The sequence below is a fragment of the Embiotoca jacksoni genome, unplaced genomic scaffold (assembly GCF_022577435.1).
Source record: "Embiotoca jacksoni isolate LCO1_2020_lvr unplaced genomic scaffold, fEmbJac1.0.p SCAF_64, whole genome shotgun sequence".
Classification (NCBI taxonomy): Eukaryota; Metazoa; Chordata; class Actinopteri; family Embiotocidae; genus Embiotoca; species Embiotoca jacksoni.
In genome coordinates, this window is record NW_027185419.1 from 6,267 (window position 1) to 30,874 (window position 24,608).

The window sequence follows — 24,608 nt, forward strand, 5'->3', positions numbered from 1 at the left end:
GTTCGCCTCCTAAAAACTGACCTCAGCAAGGTTTTTTTAAACGCTGTAAACAATAAAAGGGTTAAACACACAGTGTTTGCTTCAAACCGCTCGTCTTCCTGGAATCAGTCAGAGCCTGATAACCCCTCCCTCCTCTTCCTGATATGAAACACAGCAGGTCCGTCCGCACGTTTCCTTGTTCCCTCCCCTTTAGATCTGCACTTCACAGACGGGTGGAACCAACATGCTGGAAGAGCTGAAAGGCCCCATTCACTGCAGAAACACATGATGTGGAGATCGGTGCTCAAACTAGTTTCAACTTTGGATGTTGAAACTCACACAGTCTTTGCTGCTGAGAGGTGAAATGGCGCAGAGAGGAGCTCAGCTGGACCGAGACAAACTTTCTTGTTCGATCTGTCTGGACCTGCTGAAGGATCCGGTGACTATTAACTGTGGACACAGCTACTGCATGAGCTGTATTAAAGCCCACTGGGACGGACAGGACGGGACAGGAGTCTACAGCTGTCCTCTGTGCATGAAGAGGTTCATACCGAGGCCTGTCCTGGACAAAAACATCATGTTGGCAGATTTAGTGGAGGAGCTGAAGAAGACGGGACTCCAAGATGCTCCTGATGATCTCTGCTACGCTGGACCTGAAGATGTGGCCTGTGACGTCTGCAGGGGGAGAAAACTGAAAGCTATCAAGTCCTGTTTATCCTGTCTGGCATCTTACTGTGAGAAACACCTCCAACCTCACTATGACGCAGCTCCATTCAAGAAACACAAGCTGGCCGACCCCTCCAAGAAGCTCCAGGAGAACATCTGCTCTCTTCACGACGAGGTGATGAAGATCTTCTGCCGCACCGATCGGCAGATTATCTGTTATCTCTGCACGATGGATGAACACAAAGGCCACGACACCGTCCCAGCTGCAGCAGAGAGGACGGAGAAGCAGAAGGAGCTCGAGGGGAGTCGAGGAAACATCCGGCAGGAGATCCAGGAGCGAGAGAAAGACGTGCAGCTGCTTCAGAGGGAGGTGGAGGCCGCCATCGCCTCCGCCAAAGAAGCGACGGATCACAGCGAGGAGATCTTCGCCGAGGTGATCCGTCTCATCCAGAAAAAGAGCAGCGACGTGAAGCTGCAGGTCAGATCCCAGCTGGAAACCGAAGTGAGTCGAGTCAGAGAGCTTCAGGAGAAGCTGGAGCGGGAGATCGCCGAGCTGACGAGGAGAGACGACGAGCTGAAGCGGCTCTCGCACGCAGAGGATCACAACGAGTTTCTGAGCAACTACCGCTCGCTGTCAGCACTCGGAGAGTCCACACACTCATCCGCCGTCGACACTCGTCCTCGGAGATACTTCCAGGATGTGACAGCAGCTGTGTCGCAGACCAGAGATAAACTACAGGACGTCCTGAGGGAGCAACGGACCGACATCTCACTGACAGTGACCCAAGTGGATGTTTTACTGTCACAACCGGAGCCCAAGACCAGAGCTGGATTCTTAAAATATTCACGTGAGATCACACTGGATCCAAACACAGCAAGTACAAACCTGTTATTATCTGAGGGGAACAGAAAAGCAACATTTAAACAAAAAAAACAGTCTTATTCTAAACATCCAGACAGATTCACTTACTACCTTCAGGTCCTGAGTAGAGAGAGTCTGACTGGACGTTGTTACTGGGAGGTGGAGAGGAGAGGAGGAGTTGAAGTCGCAGTCGCATACAAGAATATCAGCAGAGCAGGAAACTCAGATGAATGTTTATTTGGACGTAATGACAAATCATGGTCATTACGTTGCTCCTTAAACCGTTATATATTTTACGACAACAAAGTCGAAACTGAAATCTCAGGTCCTCGGTCCTCCAGAGTCGGAGTGTACCTGGATCACAGTGCAGGTATTCTGTCTTTCTACGACGTCTCTGAAACCATGACTCTCCTCCACAGAGTCCAGACCACATTCACTCAGCCGCTCCATGCTGGAGTTCGTATTTACTGGAATGAAGAATCTGCTGAGTTCATTAAAGTCACATAGACAGAAGTGATTAAAGGGACAGTTGGTTAAAACGTGTTTGTCTTCACTGCACTGAGATCAGCTGTCAGTCCCACTTTTCCGTCTCTAAATGTTTCAGGAACATGTTTTCTTTGTTTGGTGTGTTTTACGTGTTGTTGTGTCTCCTCCGCTGCCCGGGCCTTCACTATCTCACTCATCTGGAATCACATTCATCGGTTCTGACGGACCGAACGCTGCCGCTGGTCTAATCCATGTAAAGACCAGGTCGTGGAAACTGTGCCGATCGTTATTTGATTGTACACAGATGATATTCTGAGTCAGAAGCAGCTGATTGTGTGGATGAAGGGAATCTGTGCATGAAATCGTTCAACTAAAGTCATTTAGAGGATTTTACTCATTTAATGTGGGAACAAACTGAAGCGTTACATGATGTGTAAAGATGTTGTTTTTGGAATTAATGCTGAAGTTAGCTTAGTTTTTATTGTTATTATTCCAGCTGGAGTCATTGAGGGTCAACTTTAACCAACTTTGAAATCAAAAGAAGGTTAATAGTCATTTTTATTATGTTTTTTGAGCAATAGCTAATTTTTTTAACGATTATTTTCCACTTATAATGTTAATGGATACAGGTTCTTCTTTCTTGTGGGTCCAGTTTTATAGTTACATTAGAGTTGATTTATTTTTGCTTCTAGTCTTGAATTGATCTGATCATGTCTGCATGTTGATTATAATCAGAGTCAGCTGCAATATGACGGGTTTATTGTGTCATTAAAATATATGGATGGACTTTACGTTTCTCTCCAGGTGGGGAGTCTGCAGTTGTGTGACTGTCGTGTTCTTTGATTTGATTTCATATCATCTTTGTTCTATCTGTTGTTTTGACTATTAATACTGTTGTGTTGAAAAATCAATAAAGTTTACTGAGTGCAAACATTCAATATCTTCTGAAGCAAATTCCAAGATTTGCTCCTCAATACATTATATACGTGTGAAATGAGTTGCTGAAAGCACTTGCAAAGGTTGAAAACTTTGTCGCACTGAAATATGGAGTTAGACCAGAGGTCTTCAACAGGGGGTCCGCGACCTCTAGGGGGTCCGCGGAGGTACTGCAGTGCGTCGTGATATTTTTGGTTGATTAGACAATTTTTCAATTTAAAATTTTTTTTTTTCCCCCAATTATTTGTTTCCACAAATTTAAATGTCTTTAAATAGACATTAACATGAATCCAACATATTGTAGCGAACCGATAAATGGAGGCAGAAGATTTTATCTTTCAGTCAGAAATGCACAAATTCAGCAACACACAGGAGCTCTCTCAAGATGGCCACAGGTTCACTCACAGCCAGACTAGCCTGGACATGTCCCTCCAAACCTCCTGCACACAAAGAGGAGGACCCGCCCCTATCGCTGCTGAGCTGCATGTTCCAGCTGGCTCTGTCAGGTTCCCTGTGATTGACAGAGAGCCTATTCAGTCTCCATCTGACTAAGATCCCAGACACAAGGACACACGCTGCAATATTATTTGAAAAGAAGATACAGTTGTAAAAAAAAATAAATAAATAAAAAACAACAACGTTGACTTCACCCACGAATCCTTGTGCAATCATTTTTGCAAGATATTCCTGGCTAAAACACTGCAGCTCCTATCCACAACAGCCAACTACTGAGGCCAGTATATTATCATGCCGAGCGTACGGACGTCGTTATGAGCGAAAATGGATCGTTTTGTAACTCCACCAAAAAACTCCACGAGCACAAGAGAGATACCCTCCACCTCAGAAACCACCGGTGAAAATGCAAGTGGCGAGGCGGCACCTGCTGCTGATGTAGCAGCTGATAAGGGTAAGCGCAAACGAGAGAAGACCCGGAAATATCCAGGTAATTATCTGAAGTTCGGATTGACCTTCAAGGAGACAGATGGCATCGAATCACCAACGTGTGTCATTTGCTCTACTGTGCTGTGTTGGACTTAGGCTCCTGCTAAAGTAACCAATATGTGTCAGCCCCCAGTCCTGCGTGTTCTTTAATGAGGCAATAGGAGAAGATGTCAGGCTCCAAGATATTTATTTAACAGCAGCAGAATAACCAGTTTACAGAGCTCTGGGTCCAGACTATGTTTCCCTGACGGCAACAGAGTATGTGTCAGTTCACGAAGTCTGAGCTCCTGACTTTCCCTGACCCAGTCTTCTTATAGTACAGACACCAAAAAGTCATGTGTATTGATGTGTCCTTTGTTGGTTGGAGGAGGTGGTGGTTGTCTTCCTTCACATCCTGGAGTCCTCCAGACAGCTGTCTGTTCCTGTTTATGCCTCAAAGAACAACAGTATGTGACCCCACAGGTTGCAGACCCCCTCCTGTCACCTTTTGGTTTGGCACAGTACTCTCACTCTCATTCACAAACACAGCCTTTTGTCTACACCTTCATTCACAACCACACCCTGTTGTCTACACCTTCATTCACAAACACAGCCTTTCGTCTACCCCTTAGGATTAATAGTTGATAATACGACCTATATATAATTAATATGATATGGCATATATATATGTTGTATTATTGTAAACATAACCTAGCACAGAATCGCACAATTCCCCCTTTTGGTCTCCCAACCAACTGTAAGAAAGAAAGAGAACACAAATCAATGCAAAAGAGACACGAGTGCATAAAAACAAATCCTGCACAACATTGTCCTCATCATCCTCCTCCCTGTCCATCAAAGCCAGCTCCCCTTCCAGGAGCAAGGGCATCTGGTAGGGAGGAGGGTTGCCCGTCTTCTCCACAGTGGCCACGATAATGCGGCTGCACAATGACCTAATGCAGGGAACACAACAACAGCCACACAATGCAAAAGCACACAACATCCCTAAAATCGAGAGGAATACCGAGACCACCACATTCTTCCATTTCCCAAACCAGTTTCCTAACCAATCATCCAGAGGATTAGCAATCCCTGACATCTCATGCATTTCTTGGGAAATAATTTTCAGACCTTCTGAGGCTTTCATGACTGACCCATCAGGAGCTGTGTGCGATATAAGTACAGCACTGATCCCCGAACATGTGGCACACACCCCCTTTTTTCAGCCAACAGCATGTCCAACGCCATCCTTTTCCGCATTGTCATCAGCGAGGTCGCCGACAACTGCTCAGATCGCCCCTTTGGTCTCCGTCACCTGTGTAAAGAAACCTGACACCAAAGCTGTTAGTTGATCGTAGTATGGCTTATATTTCATCCAGGAACTTGTTTCGATCATCACCGGGTTTCCTGCGCCTGGACCTGAAACTGCTGTCCAGTCCACAGCTCAAAAGGGGTGAACCCTGTGGTAGAATTCACAGAGCTGTGCACTGCCATCAATGCTACTGGTGGAGCCTCCACCCAGGACAGCTTGGTTTGAGCACATCCTTTACTGATTTTACTTTTCAGTGTCTGATTCATTCTTTCTACCCTCCCCTGTGACTGAGGGTGGTAGACCGGGCCAAATGCATGTTTTAGGCCCAAATGTTTTTCTACTTCTTGTAAGTCTTTATTTTTGAAATGGGAGCCGTTATCTGAATGGATGCGACGAGGAAACCCATGCACGGGTATGTATTGATTTATCAAGAATTTGATCACTGTTTTTGCATCCTCTTTTTTAGCAGGTATTGCCTCTGGCCAGCCAGTGTATGCATCCACAGCTACCAGGAGGTACCTGTGTCCTCCCACTCTGTCAATCATGTCGGTGTAATCAATGATAATTTCCTGCCCCGGGAGCTGTGGCAAGGGAAACTGTCCCTGGTGAGGCTTAATGGTCGCCTTTACATTGTATACCATACACACACTACACTCTCTCACGTGGTTTTCTACCATAGCCGGTAGAAATGGATGCCACCAATGGGTCAGATGTCTCTGCATCTGTTTCTGTCCACAGTGAGTGAGACCATGTGCTTCCTGTAATGTACTCTGTACCAGGCCTGGTGGCAGAACTAGTCTACCATCCAGGGCTCTCCACAATCCATCCTGTTTTATGGCTCCTCTGTCCTGCCATACACTGGTGTCCCATGGAGAGGCCTTTGTCTGCTCCTTTCTTATCATGTCTACATCACACTGTGGCAGCATGTCCTGTATTGTCCTGTCAGTTTGCAACATAACGTACGTAGCTCCATATCCTGACGCTCTCTTGGCAGCCTGGTCTGCTTGATCATTGCCCATTGCAATCCAAGTGTCTGTTTTGTCGTGTCCTTTGCACTTCATGATAGCCACAGCTTTTGGCTTCATTAGTGCCTCCACCAGTCTCTTCATGTCTGCTTCATGTCTGATGGGTGTCTTGTCTGTAGTCAGGAATCCTGCTCTGATCCATTGTCTCAGCTCTATATGAACAGCACCCACTACATATGCTGAGTCTGTATAGATGTTTACAACTTTCCCTTCTGCCCATTCTAGTGCTCTAATCATGGCCTGTAGTTCTGCTATCTGAGCTGACTCTTTCCCAACTACTGGTTCTGCTATCACTTCCTGAAATCCTTCCTGTGTTCTCCTGACCACCGCTAGGGCTGCTTTCAGTCCGTCCGTTGGGTGTCTGTAACAACACCCATCTGTGAACAGGGTTCCATCAACATCAGGGAAAGGAGTGTTCTGCAAGTTCTCTCTCACCCTGACATCTTTCTGCACTCTTTCCTCACATACATGTGGCTCTCCTTCTCCCATGTTGTCTGCCATGTTAATGCCTTCATGTGTGTATGTGATGTGTGGTGATGTCAGCGTTTTGTCCAGCCTGGTCTGTCATAGTGATGACATGGTGAACGCTGTAGAATTCACATATACCACGACTGTGTGTGTGGTGAGTACTATTAGTTGATGTTGCATGACTATGTGTGCCGTTTTCTGCAAAATCTTTGCCACTCCTGCCGCATGTCTTGTGTATGGTGGGTGTCTGTTCTCTGTAGCATCTAGTGTCACACTTACGTACATCAACACCTTCCTGTCACCCCCCTTTTTCTGAAACAGCACATCATTTGCTGTCTGGGCTGTTTCAGAAACATCCAGATAGAATGGATCCGTGTAATCTGGTACCGACAGGTCAGTGGCATTGCTCAGGGCATTTTTGGGTGATATAAATGCCATTTCAGCCTGTGTGGTCCAGAATAAGGCGGCAGTAAGGTTCCTCCTAGTCTTTTGCTCATTACCTTTTCTTTTATTTATTTTATGTTGTGGTCCTAATGTTTTATTATTATTTATCTACTTATTCTAATCCGCCCTTCTACTTCTGGTGTGACTACCGCTCTCCTATACTACACTGTCTTTGGGCCTCTTTAAACTTTAACTTTTACGTCTTAAATCTTAGTATTCTTTTATTTTCTTTGATCTATCTTATCCTTAACTTTGATCTATTAACTTTGTTCTATCTTTTCTATTAACTCATCTCTAACTAATCTCATATTATTTTAAGTTGGTTCATTTTACTTTATCTTATCCAATCAATCAACTATTCTTCTGAGACAGGTACTGTTTCAGAAGTTGAATTGCTGGTTCATCAGACTTCCTATTTGATTGTTTAACTCATTTTTCCACATCACCGCCCCCTTTGATCCTCTGTAGTATTCTGTTGTTAGCGTCTCCTATCAGTGATCACCTGACAGGTATGAAAGGAGTTGGAGTTGGTGGAGTCTGTCGAGGTCAGCCAACTGTTTCTGACACCCAGATTGTCCGTGCCTCCCGTACTTGTGCCACCGGATCTGTCTCGGTGTTTTACGGCCTCTTTTTTTTGATTTTTGATTTTTATTTTTTTTGATTTTATACACTTTATTAATCCCTGAGGGGAAATTTCTTCACTACAGCAGGGGGGCTCTCAGGGGGGAGCTGCTGCAACAGGCTGCCACTAGCACGGCGCCAGGTAACCTGACCTGAGGTGCATGTTTTTGACTGTGTTGTTGCAGAGTCTCATCTTCCTCTGCACTGGTAGAGTCCTCCTGCTTCCCTCTCTGGCTACCACCCAAACCCTCTCAATCTGTCCGTGATCTTTGCATCTTATAATATCTCTCGTTTTTACTGTGTTTTTTTTTTATTCTTCCCACCTTAGGGCTCTCACGGGGCTGCGATGCAGATTTTGCTGTCTCTAACCTAATTTTCTCCCTTAATCTCCCCATTGTTTTGTGTCCTTTTTACTTATCAGTAGCTTTTGCGTCTGGCGTCATCTAATTGGAGTTTCAAAAGCTGAGCCTGTGCCTGTCTCAGCTCCTCCTCCTGTTCCTTTTTCCTCTGTTATCTCTATGCTATCACTTATCTTAGGTTATCCTTGTTTATTCATGTATTTTCTTCAATCTTTAACCCATATTTGTTTGTTTCTCTTTTTTTTAATAGGCTTCCTTAACCATATTGTTTCTCTATCTTGTTTCATTATTTTATTTTTAACTATCACTATTATTAATTGTTCCCGTTCTTCTATTTATATATTATTACATCCTGGATTATTCTAGTCATTTGTCTGTCTCCGTTGTTCTAAGTTTTTGTTTGTTTTGCTGCGATCTTTCAGCGTTAGTTTCACTCTGTTCTGATTTTATTTTTCGCTTACTTCAATTTTGTTTTTATTTCTGACTGAGATCCTGCCTCTGTTTATGTTATCCTTCTCTCTCAGTAATTTTGTTCATCTGGTCTTTTCTTCACCTGCTCTTTCCCTTTACTCTCCCACACTTGCTGTGTGGCTCCGCCTACTAATGCCATATTATGCAATCTTCTTCTCCTATCCTGCATCTCTTCCTTTTCCTTTTTCCACTTCCTTTTTTCTGTCCACCTCTTAGGACCACCTTCTTCACACTTTTTTATGTCTTTTCTGGTCTTATTTTCTGCTCTACTCAGCCATGGCCACACCACCATCATGTCCTGGTCCACGGGGAATCCTTCTGTTTCCTTCAGTTAACTTATCATATTCTCTCATTTCTCACTTTCTGACTCCCTTGTCACATCCACTACTCAACTGTATCCTAATGAGAACCCACTGTTCTCCTATATTCACTTCTGGGCCACAGCCCCCATACTCCAAACACTCTCGATCAAATTCACCTTCCATCTCCTTTTTTAAAAAAAAAATGTTTTTACTGTTTATTCAACACTACCACACAGTGATAATTCAACACACACGTGGAGATCGAGTGTGAATGACTCCTTTAGGTCAATTTGTGGATCTAGTGAGACAAGCTCCTAGGCTGAATAACTTCAGTCCGGTCTCACTCTAGGGGTCGCCCCAGATACCACAAATCTTTTAATTCACGCTCACTTCTCCACCAACACCACCCTTTGTCCCCACAGAACAAGAACTTGCAGAGACTGGATGTCTCTATAAAACTTGTTTAGTCCTTGGAAGCCACCCACATTTCCCCGTATTTAAATGCTTTCAACAATCTTCAATTTCACTTCAACATCAGACTGCAGTGGTCAGTTCTTCATAAGAAAAATTAATGACCTCACACACGTTGTATCGCCGGGCCTCTTTAAGTTTACGCCCTATACAACGATCTTTCGCTCCGACTCTAACGGAGGCAGGTCTGTAACCCTGGGTCTTTGCTACGACTCTAACGTAGACGGGACTCCAACCCTTGGATTTTTTTGGAGGACTCTAACCTCTCTGGTTTCCAAACCCTACCCTGGGCCTTTAACCCCTACTTTTTTCCGACGCTGGGCCTCTAACCCCCGTCTCACACTTGATTACTCTGCCGCTTACTAGGACATTGAGGTCTTTACCATGACAACAATATAATTTGACAATATCCAATTGCAGAACTTCGTTAAAACAGGTGTCTGCTTACCTTCTTAGATGTGCCGGCACTGTTGTCACCGTTGACCAGATGTCCGCTGTTGATTGTCTTTTTACCGCCTTCACTTCTCTGTCCTCATCACGTCGGGGTCACCAAATTGTTGGACTTGGGCTCCTGCTAGTACAAAGCCAATATGTGTCAGCCCCCAGTCCTGCGTGTTCTTTAATGAGGCAATAGGAGAAGATGTCAGGCTCCAAGATATTTATTTAACAGCAGCAGAATAACCAGTTTACAGAGCTCTGGGTCCAGACTATGTTTCCCTGACGGCAACAGAGTATGTGTCAGTTCAGGAAGTCTGAGCTCCTGACTTTCCCTGACCCAGTCTTCTTATAGTACAGACACCAAAAAGTCATGTGTATTGATGTGTCCTTTGTTGGTTGGAGGAGGTGGTGGTTGTCTTCCTTCACATCCTGGAGTCCTCCAGACAGCTGTCTGTTCCTGTTTATGCCTCAAAGAACAACAGTATGTGACCCCACAGGTTGCAGACCCCCTCCTGTCACCTTTTGGTTTGGCACAGTACTCTCACTCTCATTCACAAACACAGCCTTTTGTCTACACCTTCATTCACAACCACACCCTGTTGTCTCCACCTTCATTCACAAACACAGCCTTTTGTCTACACCTTCATTCACAACCACACCCTGTTGTCTACACCTTCATTCACAAACACAGCCTTTCGTCTACCCCTTAGGATTAATAGTTGATAATACGACCTATATATAAGTAATATGATATGGCATATATATATGTTGTATTATTGTAAACATAACCTAGCACAGAATCGCACACTCTCCAGGTGGGGAGTCTGCAGTTGTGTGACTGTTGTGTTCTTTTATTTGATTTCATATCATCTTTGTTCTATCTGTTGTTTTGACTATTAATACTGTTGTGTTGAAAAATCAATAAAGTTTACTGAGTGCAAACATTCAATATCTTCAAATGCTGCATTTGTTCACCATCATTTGGTTCATCAGAGTATTTTGTCTGGAAGCAGCTGAGACAGAAAACAGGGTCGAAAGTTACAGTAGAAATTCCATGATGCCAAATTATTGAGGAACGAACAGCATTTTACTGAGAAAACTCTTTGAGGATCGATGAGTTTGATTCCTTTTCTCCCTTGAATGAGAATATTTACATAAACCTTTAATTTATACTCCGCAACAATGAAACATTACAGGCCAATATCAAACCTCCCATTTTTCAGTAAAATAACTGAAAAAGTGTTTTTTCAACAGCTGAACAACTTCTTGGCTGTAAATAATGTGCTCTACAAATAAACTTGTCTTGCCCTCTCATGGCCGTAATGTGAAATTCTACTGATTCCCTTTAAAGTTAGACTGTATAAAGAGATATTAAGGTGTTTACTATATTTAAAATACATCTCAAATCTGTTGCAAAGATATTTCAAACAAACTGAGCAACCGACTGGTTTGACTTTCTTTATTTGGACTTCAAATCCTCCATGCTGGTTCTTTAACACTGATTACTGAAGTTCAGGTTGAGCAAAGTGAGTTTCAACAAGATCTTATATCAAGTTGACTCATTGATGTGAACAGTCCAGTAATATTTGAAGTGATGTCTGTTACCAAAATGATAACATTAATGAAATGTTAGTTTATTTCATTAAATATGTGGAAAAAAGTGTTTTTCTTTGCAGTTTAATTTGACAAATCTCTGCTGTTGAACCCGGAAAAATAAACTGAACAGAAAATGAGAACGAATTACACAAATATGGAGCCAAAAACTATTTGCCACCACAATAAGGACACGTTTTCAAAGTGTTGTTGTCGTGGAAGGAACACAGTCTGATAACCCTCCCTCTTCTTCCTGCTCTCAAACTCAGCAGCTCCACTCTGTCCACGTTTCCTTGTTCCCTCCTTCACATCTGCAGCTTGAAGATGGGCGGAGACGACATGGGGTGAACTGGAAGAGCTGACGTCCTCATTGGCTGCAGAGTCACGTGATATTTAAATAAGAGCTGGGACTAGTTTTATCTTTGAGGAAGTGAAACTCACACAGTCTTTGCTGCTGAGAGGTAAAATGGCGCAGAGAGGAGTTCAGCTGGACCGAGACAAACTTTCTTGTTCGATCTGTCTGGACCTGCTGAAGGATCCGGTGATTATTCCCTGTGGACACAGTTACTGCATGAGCTGTATTAAAGCCCACTGGGATGAAGAGGACAAGAAGGGAGTCTACAGCTGTCCTCAGTGCAGGCAGACCGTCTCACCGAGACCCGCCCTGGTGAAAAACACCATGTTGGCAGATTTAGTGGAGGAGCTGAAGAAGACGGGACTCCAAGATGCTCCTGATGATCTCTGCTACGCTGGACCTGAAGATGTGGCCTGTGACGTCTGCAGGGGGAGAAAACTGAAAGCTATCAAGTCCTGTTTATCCTGTCTGGCATCTTACTGTGAGAAACACCTCCAACCTCACTATGACGCAGCTCCATTCAAGAAACACAAGCTGGCCGACCCCTCCAAGAAGCTCCAGGAGAACATCTGCTCTCTTCACGACGAGGTGATGAAGATCTTCTGCCGCACCGATCGTCAGATTATCTGTTATCTCTGCACGATGGATGAACACAAAGGCCACGACACCGTCCCAGCTGCAGCAGAGAGGACGGAGAAGCAGAAGGAGCTCGAGGGGAGTCGAGGAAACATCCGGCAGGAGATCCAGGAGCGAAAGAAAGACGTGCAGCTGCTTCAGAGGGAGGTGGAGGCCGCCATCGCCTCCGCCAAAGAAGCGACGGATCACAGCGAGGAGATCTTCGCCGAGGTGATCCGTCTCATCCAGAAAACCAGCAGCGACGTGAAGCTGCAGGTCAGATCCCAGCTGGAAACCGAAGTGAGTCGAGTCAGAGAGCTTCAGGAGAAGCTGGAGCGGGAGATCGCCGAGCTGACGAGGAGAGACGACGAGCTGAAGCGGCTCTCGCACGCAGAGGATCACAACGAGTTTCTGAGCAACTACTGCTCGCTGTCAGCACTCGGAGAGTCCACACACTCATCCGCCGTCGACACTCGTCCTCGGAGATACTTCCAGGATGTGACGGCAGCTGTGTCGCAGACCAGAGATAAACTACAGGACGTCCTGAGGGAGCAACGGACCGACATCTCACTGACAGTGACCCAAGTGGATGTTTTACTGTCACAACCGGAGCCCAAGACCAGAGCTGGATTCTTAAAATATTCACGTGAGATCACACTGGATCCAAACACAGCAAGTACAAACCTGTTATTATCTGAGGGGAACAGAAAAGCAACATATAAACAAAACAAACAGTCTTATTCTGATCATCCAGACAGATTCACTTTCTACCCTCAGGTCCTGAGTAGAGAGAGTCTGACTGGACGTTGTTACTGGGAGGTGGAGAAGAGAGGAGAAGGAGTTGGAGTCGCAGTCGCATACAAGAATATCAGCAGAGAAGGAAAATCACGTGAATGTTTATTTGGACGTAATGACAAATCATGGTTATTAGATTGCGACTTGGACGGTTATAGACTTTATGACAACAAAGTCCAAACTAAAATCTCAGGTCCTCGGTCCTCCAGAGTCGGAGTGTACCTGGATCACAGTGCAGGTATTCTGTCTTTCTACGACGTCTCTGAAACCATGACTCTCCTCCACAGAGTCCAGACCACATTCACTCAGCCGCTCCATGCTGGAGTTAATGTTTACTGGAATGAAGGAGAATCTGCTGAGTTCATTAAAGTCACATAGACAGAAGTGATTAAAGGGACAGTTGGTTAAAACGTGTTTGTCTTCACTGCACTGAGATCAGCTGTCAGTCCCACTTTTCCGTCTCTAAATGTTTCAGGAACATGTTTTCTTTGTTTGGTGTGTTTTACGTGTTGTTGTGTCTCCTCCGCTGCCCGGGCCTTCACTATCTCACTCATCTGGAATCACATTCATCGGTTCTGACGGACCGAACGCTGCCGCTGGTCTAATCCATGTAAAGACCAGGTCGTGGAAACTGTGCCGATCGTTATTTGATCGTACACAGATGATATTCTGAGTCAGAAGCAGCTGATTGTGTGGATGAAGGGAATCTGTGCATGAAATCGTTCAACTAAAGTCATTTAGAGGATTTTACTCATTTAATGTGGGAACAAACTGAAGCGTTACATGATGTGTAAAGATGTTGTTTTTGGAATTAATGCTGAAGTTAGCTTAGTTTTTATTGTTATTATTCCAGCTGGAGTCATTGAGGATCAACTTTAACCAACTTTGAAATCAAAAGAAGGTTAATAGTCGTTTTTATTATGTTTTTAGAGCAATAGCTAATTTTTTTAATGATTATTTTCCACTTATAATGTTAATGGATACAGGTTCTTCTTTCTTGTAGGTCCAGTTTTATAGTTACATTAGAGTTGATTTATTTTTGCTTCTAGTCTTGAATTGATCTGATAATGTCTGCATGTTGATTATGATCAGAGTCAGCTGCAATATGACAGGTTTATTGTGTCATTAAAATATATGGATGGACTTTACGTTTCTCTCCAGGTGGGGAGTCTGCAGTTGTGTGACTGTTGTGTTCTTTTATTTGATTTCATATCATCTTTGTTCTATCTGTTGTTTTGACTATTAATACTGTTGTGTTGAAAAATCAATAAAGTTTACTGAGTGCAAACATTCAATATCTTCAAATGCTGCATTTGTTCACCATCATTTGGTTCATCAGAGTATTTTGTCTGGAAGCAGCTGAGACAGAAAACAGGGTCGAAAGTTACAGCAGAAATTCCATGATGTCAAATTATTGAGGAACGAACAGCATTTTACTGAGAAAACTCTTTGAGGATCGATGAGTTTCATTAGTTAGTTAGAATAGTTTTTTCACATTCTAGACGACATGCTATAGTATAACATTTTTTTTAACATCAACTTGGACAAACAGACGACGACATTCATGATTTTGGCACTTTATTGTCTGAATCGTCTCATATTCTTTACACAAACACTGTTGTCTTTTTATTCTCATGTTATTTTGTTTTCTTTATTGGAGCCAAATTCATCCTGAAAACATTTCACTCAGACAGACAGAGAGGCTAAGACGTCCGGTAGTTGCGTTTTCTCCGGAGCTCTGTGGGGGGAGGAGGGGGGTGGGAGGGCCGCTGTGTCCGAGGGAACGTGCCTCTTGCCCGGGCCGACCGGCACCGAGGAGCCGATCACTTCCTGCGGCGCGAGGCAGCTCCCTTCTTGCTGCTGCAAAGCGCAAAACGCAAAGACGGAGTCAGAGAAAGTCCCTCCGTTACAGGGATGCCTCACGACGACCACACACACAACATCATGGTCCAACAGACATAACAGCTCTGCAGCGCCCTCTGGTGTCACCACATTCTGTGACCCCGACAACGTGTGACCAGAGGGGGCGCTGTGGCATTCATCTTTAGGAAAGTCTACATGGGGTGGGACGTTACAAATGTTTAGTCTTTCAAATGTTTTTGTGTAAAATCACAGGTTAATAATAATTATGGTGAATAAATAAATGCTCAACGGAAAATGTGAAAGACATCTGCAGCATCTTTCTGGTCTGTCGCCTGTTTTAAACACTGAATCTATTAAAAACAACCTTAGTCCTGCAGAAAACAACAACAAAAATGCGACCACATAAATACACCTGAATCCAATAATGGCACGATTGAATTTAACGTGCTCAACTTTTATAATTGATTTCAAAACATGAATTTCAATCTGAATAGCATCATTTTGAAATTGAATTTATGAATTTGAGCTTGAATTTCAGTAAACTTGGAATTGATTTTTAAATATTAAGATTGAACCAATTTGCCCTGAAAGTGCATTTGACCCTCAGAAAATTCAACTTTGTGTTCATCCACATTCAGTTCTTCAAATTCATTCAATTCAATTCCTATTCGTGTCTCATGGAGAGCAATTTAATAAAAAAAATGTATAAATTCAATCGCAAATTCCACTTTTCACATTCAGTTTGTCAACGCAAATAACTCAAGTTGAGCAATTCGAAATTTAAAAACACATGATTATTTTTAAAAATAATAAATGACGTATTTTTTTTTAATTCAACTTCCACCGACACACATTTCTGCCCGTCATCGTCGTGTGTCGACTCACGCCGCGACTGCGTGAACAGATTTACGTCCCCGCGACAAGACCACCTAACGCCAGTTTCAGCGTGTGCGTTGGGAGTTTCGCAGCGTTCGTGTTTCAGCACTCACTGTTTCTGCAGCTCGTCGATGCGGTTTCTGAGGGAGACGACCTGAAAAGACAACGCAGCGGTCACCGAAAGCATCTCACCGAAAGCATCTCACCGAAAGCATCTTCACCGAAAGCATCTCACCGAAAGCATCTCACCGAAAGCATCTTCACCGGAAACACTGGAACAAACAAAACAACCTGGCTGTTTTGAGATTAAAGTGCAGCCTCAAACACACGACCTCTCCGCACCGACCTCGTATCTCTGCCTCTTCAGATTCTCCCAGTTGTCGTATTTAATGGCCTCCAGGTTGTGCAGCCACGCCCACAGCTCGTTCGCCTTTTCCCTAACGAACCGAAACAAAAACAAGAAAGCGAATTGATTCAGTGAACGATCTTAAAGATGAAGCAGCTGAAAAGAACACGTTTCATGGGCTCTTTTTCAGGGGCAAATAACCAACCCAGTTTGAACCTGTAAACTGTGATTTTCTAGTTTCTCGTCTCTAGTGTGTGATTTCAAAGCAGACTTATTGACATTCATTTGCAATGGACACTGGAAAGTAATAGGACTCTTTGAAGTGTAACTGGCACTCGATTAAAAGTGACGTGTTTCATGTCTCCGTGTCCAGATTTGATTGAGTTATGACTCAGAAGAAGGCGACGCTGAGGGTTAAACTGTTTCCTCCCCAAAATGCCCAGAAATGATTTATTTACACATATCTGTCTGATATTATCTTTTTATTTTTTTTTTTTGGAATACAATCTCACAATTGTCTTTGAGAGCGATCAGCTCCTCCTCCTCCTTCTTCCTGCACTCAAAGTGAGCGTCGATCAGCGACTGCAGCTCCACCAGATCTTTGTTTTGCCGTTTCTTGTGGATGTCCTGGTGTAAAAGACAGAGACAAGGTACAAAGTAGGTCATAATCTACGAGTTAAATCGGGTTAAACTGCACAACTTTGCTCTTACGCAGGCCTTAGTTGTCGCTACATATTTCCACCAACAGTGGTGTGAAAAAGTCTTTGCCCCCTTCCTGATTTCCAATTCTTTTGCATGTTTGTCACTTAACTGTTTCAGATCATCAAACAAATTTAAATATTAGTCAAAGATAACACAAGTAAACACAAAATGCAGTTTTTAAATGAAGGTTTTTATTATTGAGGGAGAAAAACAATCCAAACCCACATGGCCCTGTGTGAAAAAGTGTTTGCCCCCTCCTGTTAAAACATAACTTAACTGTGGTTTATCACACCTGAGTTCAATTTCTCCAGCCACACCCAGACCTGATTACTGACACACCTGTTCTCAATCCAGAAATCACTTCAATAGGACCTGCCTGACAAAGTGAAGGAGACCAAAAGATCCTCAGAAGATAGACATCATGCCGAGATCCAAAGAAATTCAGGAACAAATGAGAAAGAAAGTAATTGAGATCTATCAGTCTGGAAAAGGTTCTAAAGCCATTTCTAAAGCTTTGGGACTCCAGAGAACCACAGTGAGAACCATTATCCACAAATGGAGAAAACATGGAACAGCGGTGAACCTTCCCAGGAGCGTCCGGCCGACCAAAATTACCCCGAGAGAGCAGCGACGACTCATCCGAGAGGTCACAAAAGACCCCACGACAACATCCAAAGAACTGCAGGCCTCACTTGCCTCAGTTCAGGTCAGTGTTCATGACTCCACCAGAAGAAAGAGACTCGGCAGAAATGGCTGCATGGCAGAGTTCCAAGACCAAAACCACCGCTGAGCAAAAAGAACATTAAGGCTCGTCTCATTTTTGCCAGAAAACATCTTGATGATCCCCGAGACTTTTGGGAAAATACTCTGTGGACTGACGAGACCAAAGTTGAACTTTTTGGAAGGTGTGTGTCCCGTTACATCTGGCGTAAAAGTAACACCGAACATCATTACGGTATTACATTACGATTATTTGAAGCTACTAAAGTTCTACTGTTCAAGGTAAAGTCTGAAGAGGTGTGTTTTTAGTTTGCGGCGGAAGATGTTCAGAGTTTCCGCTGTCCTGATGTCGGTGGGGAGCTCATTCCACCATTTAGGAGCCGGGACAGCAAACAGTCGTGACCTCTGGTTATAGTGACCTATCTCTTCATTCAAAATGCATGCCATTAATTGCATTATGTTTTAGAGGTTATCATTGAGAGCTCTTTCACTGAAAAAGAGATGGTGTCTGCACCAGGGTGGATAGAAACTACAAGGGCAAATAGAGAGAGGGCTTTCACTGTGCCTAAAAGAGGGAACATTGGAGAAGCAAGGTGATGCTGTAGCAAGCAAAGCTGTGCAACGTCCAATGTCACATTATCTCTGAGGCAAGAACATCAGCTTCTGCACATTGCTGTGGTGGAAATGAGAAACTATTGTCTTGAATGCATATTTGTTCATCAAATCTAAAATCTTATATTTAATAGAGATAAACGTGTCGGTCACATTATCTTGTTTCAAAGTGATGAATAACCTAAAGCAAATATATCATGATTCTTACAGAGTTACTAAAGTTATGACAACAAATGGTAGGACTGTAAGAGGGCCCACCAGACCTTTGGGAACTGCCTGTGAAAGTACAGTATTTCATCTCAATGTTCTGGCAGCAGAACAATTTCAACACAAAAGACTATTTATTATCTGAAGGGTGCAGAGCAGGTGTCAGTCAGCCAAGTGGGTCACCAGTGCAGGATTACTCCTTACTACAACCCCACAAGCCCCATTAATACACTTTGTTTAGTGACAATTTGTCCTGCAGTCTTTGTTCACTAGAGCTGCAACTGACGATTATTTTTTTAACGATTTATCTGTCGATTAACTGATTAGTTGTTTGGTTTTGAAAACGTCAGCAAATGGTGAAAAACGTTGACCAGTGTTTCCCAAAACCCAAAGTACAACCTGAAATTTTCTGTTTTGTCTTCCACAACCAAAAAAGTACTCAATTTATCATCATGGTCGAGCAAATATTGAAACATAAAATGTTGCCATATGTTATATTGTATGTAATTTATATATTCCAGCTGGCCTGGGAAGACCTCGGGATCCCCCAGGATGATCTGGAAGATGTTGCAGAGGAGAGGAAAGTCTGGGCCCACTTGCTTGACACCGCGACCCGATCCCAGATAAGCGGAAGAAGACAGATGGATTTTGCAATCCGTGAATTTGATCATTTCTTCATTACAAAATGGCTCGAAAAACATGAACTGATTATCAAAATAGTTATTAGTAATTTTCTGCGATCAACTAATCCACCAATCGTTGCAGCGTTATTGCCCATTAAACCTTATTGTCAGTCAGTTGAGGAAAATAACACACAAAGTAAACACTGTAAATCTATATCACAGGTCTAAAAACCTCAACTCGTGCAACTATAGCTCACGTTTTTGGGTGCAAGATATACTACTGATGTATTAGCTGGATGTTTGAGGAATTAGAGAGTGTGTTATGACAATGTCACCTTAACGTTACAACACAAAGTTGCATGTCAAATAAGAGGAAAACGAGTCCCTCAATGTCCAAGTTTGTCCCGCAGCGTTCCTCCAGAGCAGCAGTAACGTTAGGCTGTTCTATTTAAAGAGGACGAGGGTTAACCTGTTTCCTGTGTTGTGGCAGCTCACGTGATAACGTTTCACACGCCAGCACATTAAAACGGAGCAACTGACACCATATCTGACTGACGACGTGCCCTCCGTTTAGATCAAACCGGATGGTTGGTACACTGTTTAAAGCAGACGCTTCAGGCGTCAGCTACACGGTTCGTTTTCTTCGTTACGTGACGCTAACTTAGCTGTAAAGTTTAGCGAGCCGTCTGCAGTTTATTAGAGACACCGAAACACGTCCGGTGACAAATGAAGATGTAGATGTAGATGTAACGTCAACAGTTCCCACTTTCAGCCGCTGTCTTTGATCAATATAACGTTAGCTCCCCCGCGATACGGTCTGTGGATTATCTACGGCACACATTTAGTGCCTGGAAATCTCTGCTCGCCAAGATGAGGAGCTACCTGTCGACTTCCCAATATGCTAACCAGGAGAAGGAGACACCCTCTCCCCAAGGTGAGCAAATAAAACGCTTCCAAAGAGGAAGCTTTCCCTTATGGTGAAGATGTGTCATGATGGTGAACATCGTACCAACAGTAAAACATGGTGGTGGTAGTGTGATGGTCTGGGGCTGTTTTGCTGCTTCAGGACCTGGAAGACTTGCTGTGATCAATGGAACCATGAATTCTACCGTCTACCAACAAATCCTGAAGGAGAACGTCCGGCCGTCTGTTCGTGACCTCGAGCTGAAGCCAACTTGGGTTCTGCAGCAGGACGATGATCCAAAACACAGCAGCAAGTCCACCTCTGAATGGATGAAGAAACACCAAATGAAGACTTTGGAGTGGCCTCGTCAAAGTCCTGACCTGAATCCTGTTGAGATGCTGTGACATGACCTTAAAAAGGAGGTCGGTGCTGGAAAACCCTCCAATGTGTCTGAATTACAACAACTCTGTAAAGATGAGTCGGCCAACATTCCTCCACAGCTGGAAAAGACTCGTTGGAAGTTATCGCAAACACTTGATTGCAGTTGTTGCTGCTGAGGGTGGTCCAACCAGTTATTAGGTTTAGAGGGAAACACTTTTTCACACGGAGCCATGTGGGTTTGGATTGTTTTTCTCCCTTAACGATAAAAACCTTCATTTAAAAACTGCATTTTGTGTTTACTTGTTATCGTTGACTAATATTTCAATTTGTTTGAAGATCTGAAACATTTAACTGTGACTAACGTGCAAAAACATAAGAAATCAGGAAGGGGGCAAAGACTTTTTCACACCACTGTATGTAATATCAGGATCTGAACTTCTTCAACCAAGATTGTTCAGGTTACCGTGGTTACAGTTCACTTCATTTCAATTCCTGGGTTCGGTAAGGAGATCGGTGGCAGCGACTCTATGAGAGCAATGAGACCTCCAGCACACAAAGCACACACAAGCAATGATTCAAGTCTTAATGAGGGTATATAATTACACAATGAATGAAACCAGCTCACATGAACTCACTTCAGCTCTTCAACAAAATCATATTAATTCCACTTCAATCAAATTAGCAGGTAACAAAATTGGATGTTCAAGCGTGGAATTGAATATTATGTCCAATAATGTCTCTCAAATCAGGTCTAAACCTCTGAACTCTGTTGAAGCCAAAATCATTCAGTTGTTCCATCTTAATAGTCTGTTTTAGTCCTTGACAGCTGTCAGTCAAAGTAGGTCTGGTATTTCTATCTTTGAAGTTCCTTAACGTTCAACAGTTCACCGTTAGTCTCTTCCAACGGATTTGAGTTTGTTTGTTGGAATCCAAATAAAACTCGGAGATCTCAGAAACAAAGTGCAAATCAAATGGGATCCTTTGAAGTTTCTGGGATTTTCTTCCTCCCGCCTCTTGACACGGTCCAGCATCCCCGAGCAGCGGTGAAGATCCAGACGGGATAGCAGACGAAGCAGCTCGTCATCACTTCATGAATCCCTCAACAAAAACAGCCTGGACACAAGTGTGCAGAACATCATTACATAGTCCGACTTTACTCTTGTTTTACTTCCATCACATCAGATTTACACTCAACTTTCACAACTTTCAACACTTGTGACCGAATGATCTCATTTTGCCTCCATTTCAAACAACACACTTCCGAAATGTTGTTCTCCTGACTGCTTTTGACTTTGCTATGTTCCTCAAGGGAAATTACTCCCAATTCTCGGACACAACTTAGTTAACGAGATAACTTCAGGTAGCAACTCACCTGGATAATCCACTTAATGGGGAAGAAACGCCCGACGGAGTTCGTCCCGGTGACAACTTCTCCCTCGACAGGTAACTCTCACTGGAAATACGGAGAAATTCACTGAAGTCTCTCGGGAATCTCCAAATGTCGGTTAACGGCTCCGCTACGAGCAACCGGCAGGACGTTCAGAGCACGAGCTCGCTTGGTGACACGTTTAGGGAACGTCTGTAAATTGGGCTACTGAACATGACCTGGGTTCCGTCATGTTTTACAGTGTTCGGAGGCTGCAGAGACAAACTGCATTGTTGAATTAAGGCAGGGGTGTCAAACTCAATTGCACAGGGGGCCAAAACTCAAAGCAAACTTCAGGTGGCGGGCCGAACAGGATAAACATTTATTGAACACACTGAAACGACATGTTTGAACATAAATATGAATAAAACAGACAGGAATATTATTTCAGAATAAATAAACTTAAACTTTAAACAAAACAAAGTATTTTGCTCTCCATAAAAATATATCCTGTCAAAATTATACAAGTTAGAAATAAGAACATGCTGCAAAAAACCTGAAAAAATAAATTAAAATAGTACTTTTAAGTAAAATAAATCAAAACATTTTTCTTTGCTCTTATGCCATTTTGTCAGAGCAGGATGTTTGGCATCTTTTTTTGGCAATAAGATGGTTTAGGTTTGGTGTGAGTTCCTGTGTTGTGGAGATCCTCAGGATGGACTGCAGGTGTTCGTCGGTGAGACGACTCCTGTGTGCTGTTTTGTTCATCTTCATCACTGAGAACAGCTTCTCACACAGATATGTTTCTACCAAACATGCACAAGGTTTGAGCAGCATGCAGACGGAGCTGGGGCTTTGTTTCAGGAATGGAGTGAATAAACTGTGCGGGTCCTGCGGTGTCGTACTTTGCCTTTAGTGTCTCATTACACTGCAGCTCAATCAGCTCCATCTGAATCTGGACAGGAGCAGTTTCCACGTCGACGGCAAACGGGTTGCGAAGCAGCTCGAACTTCTTTTTTCGTGCTTCAAAGTCACCGTTGCGTCGTGCGGATTCAGTGCGTAGTGGCTCAGTTTGTCAGCAAAGTGCGTATTTGGGAACACCGTTGTGCCGACTTGGTTCAACATTACTTGGCAACAGGGGAAGTGAGGCAAGTTGGACTGGTGCATTTGTGTCTCCCATAAGAGCAGCTTCACTTTAAATGCCTTCACCGCATCGTACATGTCAGTGATGATGCGGTCACGTCCCTTTCGGTACTTTCATCAACAGCAAGAGAAAATGCAGTAAAGTCTTTGCTTCTCTCACTCAACTGTGTTTTTAAATCAGTGGCCATCTCACAAATCTGATCAGCAACCGTATTTCTACTCAGGCTTACATTTGCAAACATCTGCTTTTGTTCTGGACACAAGACATCGCACACCTTCATCATGCATCCCTTCACAAACTCTCCCTCGGTCAATGGACGGGCTGATTTGGCTATCTCCTCTGCCACAATAAAACTTGCTTTCACAGCAGCTTCACTTTGGGATTTTGCTCTGGTGAAAAACGTCTGCTGAACTCTCAGAGTCTTCTTTAACTCTTCTACTCTCTGTATCTCCTCCTCTGCATTCAGGTTTTGCAGCTCCTGATGTTTTGTCTCGTAGTGCCGTCGTAGATTAAATTCCTTCATTACAGCCACGTTAGCTCCACAAATGAGACACACAGGTTTACCGGCAGTGTCAGTAAACATGTACTCAGCCTCCCATCGGTTTTGAAAAGCTCTGTTTTCAGAATCAACTTTTCTCTTCTCCATTGTGAGGGGCATCGCCATAACTTTTCAACAGGGTTGCAGCCAGTTGGAGCGCAACAGAAGATGACTTGATTGACGTGGGAAAGTTCCCGGGTATCCGAGCGTCCGTAAAGGCAACTGAAGCACTGCATTATGGGATCTGTAGTTTGTGTATTATCAGCGCTTCATATCGCCGGGCCATAATAATAGATCTATTTTAATTATCTCGCGGGCCGGATATAATTGCACGCTGGGCCGGATGTGGCCCGCGGGCCTTGAGCTTGACATATATGAATTAAGGTGTGAGCGGCGACACGAAGGAAATGATTCACCGGTGTGACGGGACTTTAAGAGGAAAAGAGGAGAAATCACGGAACAAAAGTCATTGACAGGATTTGACTGATTTAACGGGGGAACAAGCTAAAACTTCACGTGATGAATAACGATGTTCAAGATGTTGTTTTGATCAATTCATGCTGATCTTAGTTTAGTTTTTATTCCAGCTGGAGTCATTGAGGATCAACTAACAAACTTCTGCAGCAATTTTAAATCAAAAGACGTTCATGAATCATTTTTATTGTATTTTTTGAGAAACAGCAAAGTTTTTTTATTCATATTATTTTCCACTTATAATGTTAATGGATACAGGTTCTTCTTTCTTGTGGGTCCAGTTTTATAGTTACATTAGAGTTGATTTATTTTTGCTTCTAGTCTTGAATTGATCTGATCATGTCTGCATGTTGATTATAATCAGAGTCAGCTGCAATATGACGGGTTTATTGTGTCATTAAAATATATGGATGGACTTTACGTTTCTCTCCAGGTGGGGAGTCTGCAGTTGTGTGACTGTTGTGTTCTTTGATTTGATTTCATATATTCTTTGTTCTATCTGTTGTTTTGACTATTAATACTGTTGTGTTGAAAAATCAATAAAGTTTACTGATTGCAAACATTCAATATCTTCAAATGCTGCATTTGTTCACCATCATTTGGTTCATCAGAGTATTTTGTCTGGAAGCAGCTGAGACAGAAAACAGGGTTGAAAGTTACAGTAGAAATTCAATGATGTCAAATTATTGAGGAACGAACAGCATTTTACTGAGAAAACTCTTTGAGGATCGAT

At 43.3% G+C, this 24,608-nt stretch overlaps 2 protein-coding genes and 1 long non-coding RNA gene across 4 annotated transcripts; 2 read left to right on the forward strand and 1 right to left on the reverse strand.

Annotated features, from left to right (window-relative positions):
• Positions 1-313: 313 nt before the first annotated feature.
• Positions 314-2,950, forward strand: LOC138213871 (tripartite motif-containing protein 16-like). Its single transcript, XM_069175186.1, has one exon. The coding sequence runs from the start codon at positions 344-346 to the stop codon at positions 2,012-2,014; it is 1,671 nt and encodes a 556-aa protein (XP_069031287.1). The 5' UTR covers positions 314-343; the 3' UTR covers positions 2,015-2,950.
• An 8,863-nt stretch (positions 2,951-11,813) lies between these two features.
• LOC138213864 (tripartite motif-containing protein 16-like) lies at positions 11,814-14,408 on the forward strand. The gene has a single exon (XM_069175179.1). The coding sequence runs from the start codon at positions 11,821-11,823 to the stop codon at positions 13,495-13,497; it is 1,677 nt and encodes a 558-aa protein (XP_069031280.1). The 5' UTR covers positions 11,814-11,820; the 3' UTR covers positions 13,498-14,408.
• Positions 14,409-14,680: 272 nt separating this feature from the next.
• On the reverse strand, positions 14,681-16,861 carry LOC138213856 (uncharacterized). 2 transcript variants are annotated; one of them, XR_011179575.1, is made up of 4 exons: positions 16,717-16,861; positions 16,205-16,295; positions 15,972-16,012; positions 14,681-14,979 (listed from the first exon to the last, which is right to left on the reverse strand). It is a non-coding gene; the product is annotated as an uncharacterized lncRNA (long non-coding RNA). The 2 variants fall into 2 exon arrangements; XR_011179574.1 differs by lacking the exon at positions 16,717-16,861 and having other exon boundaries at positions 16,205-16,431.
• Positions 16,862-24,608: the final 7,747 nt, after the last annotated feature.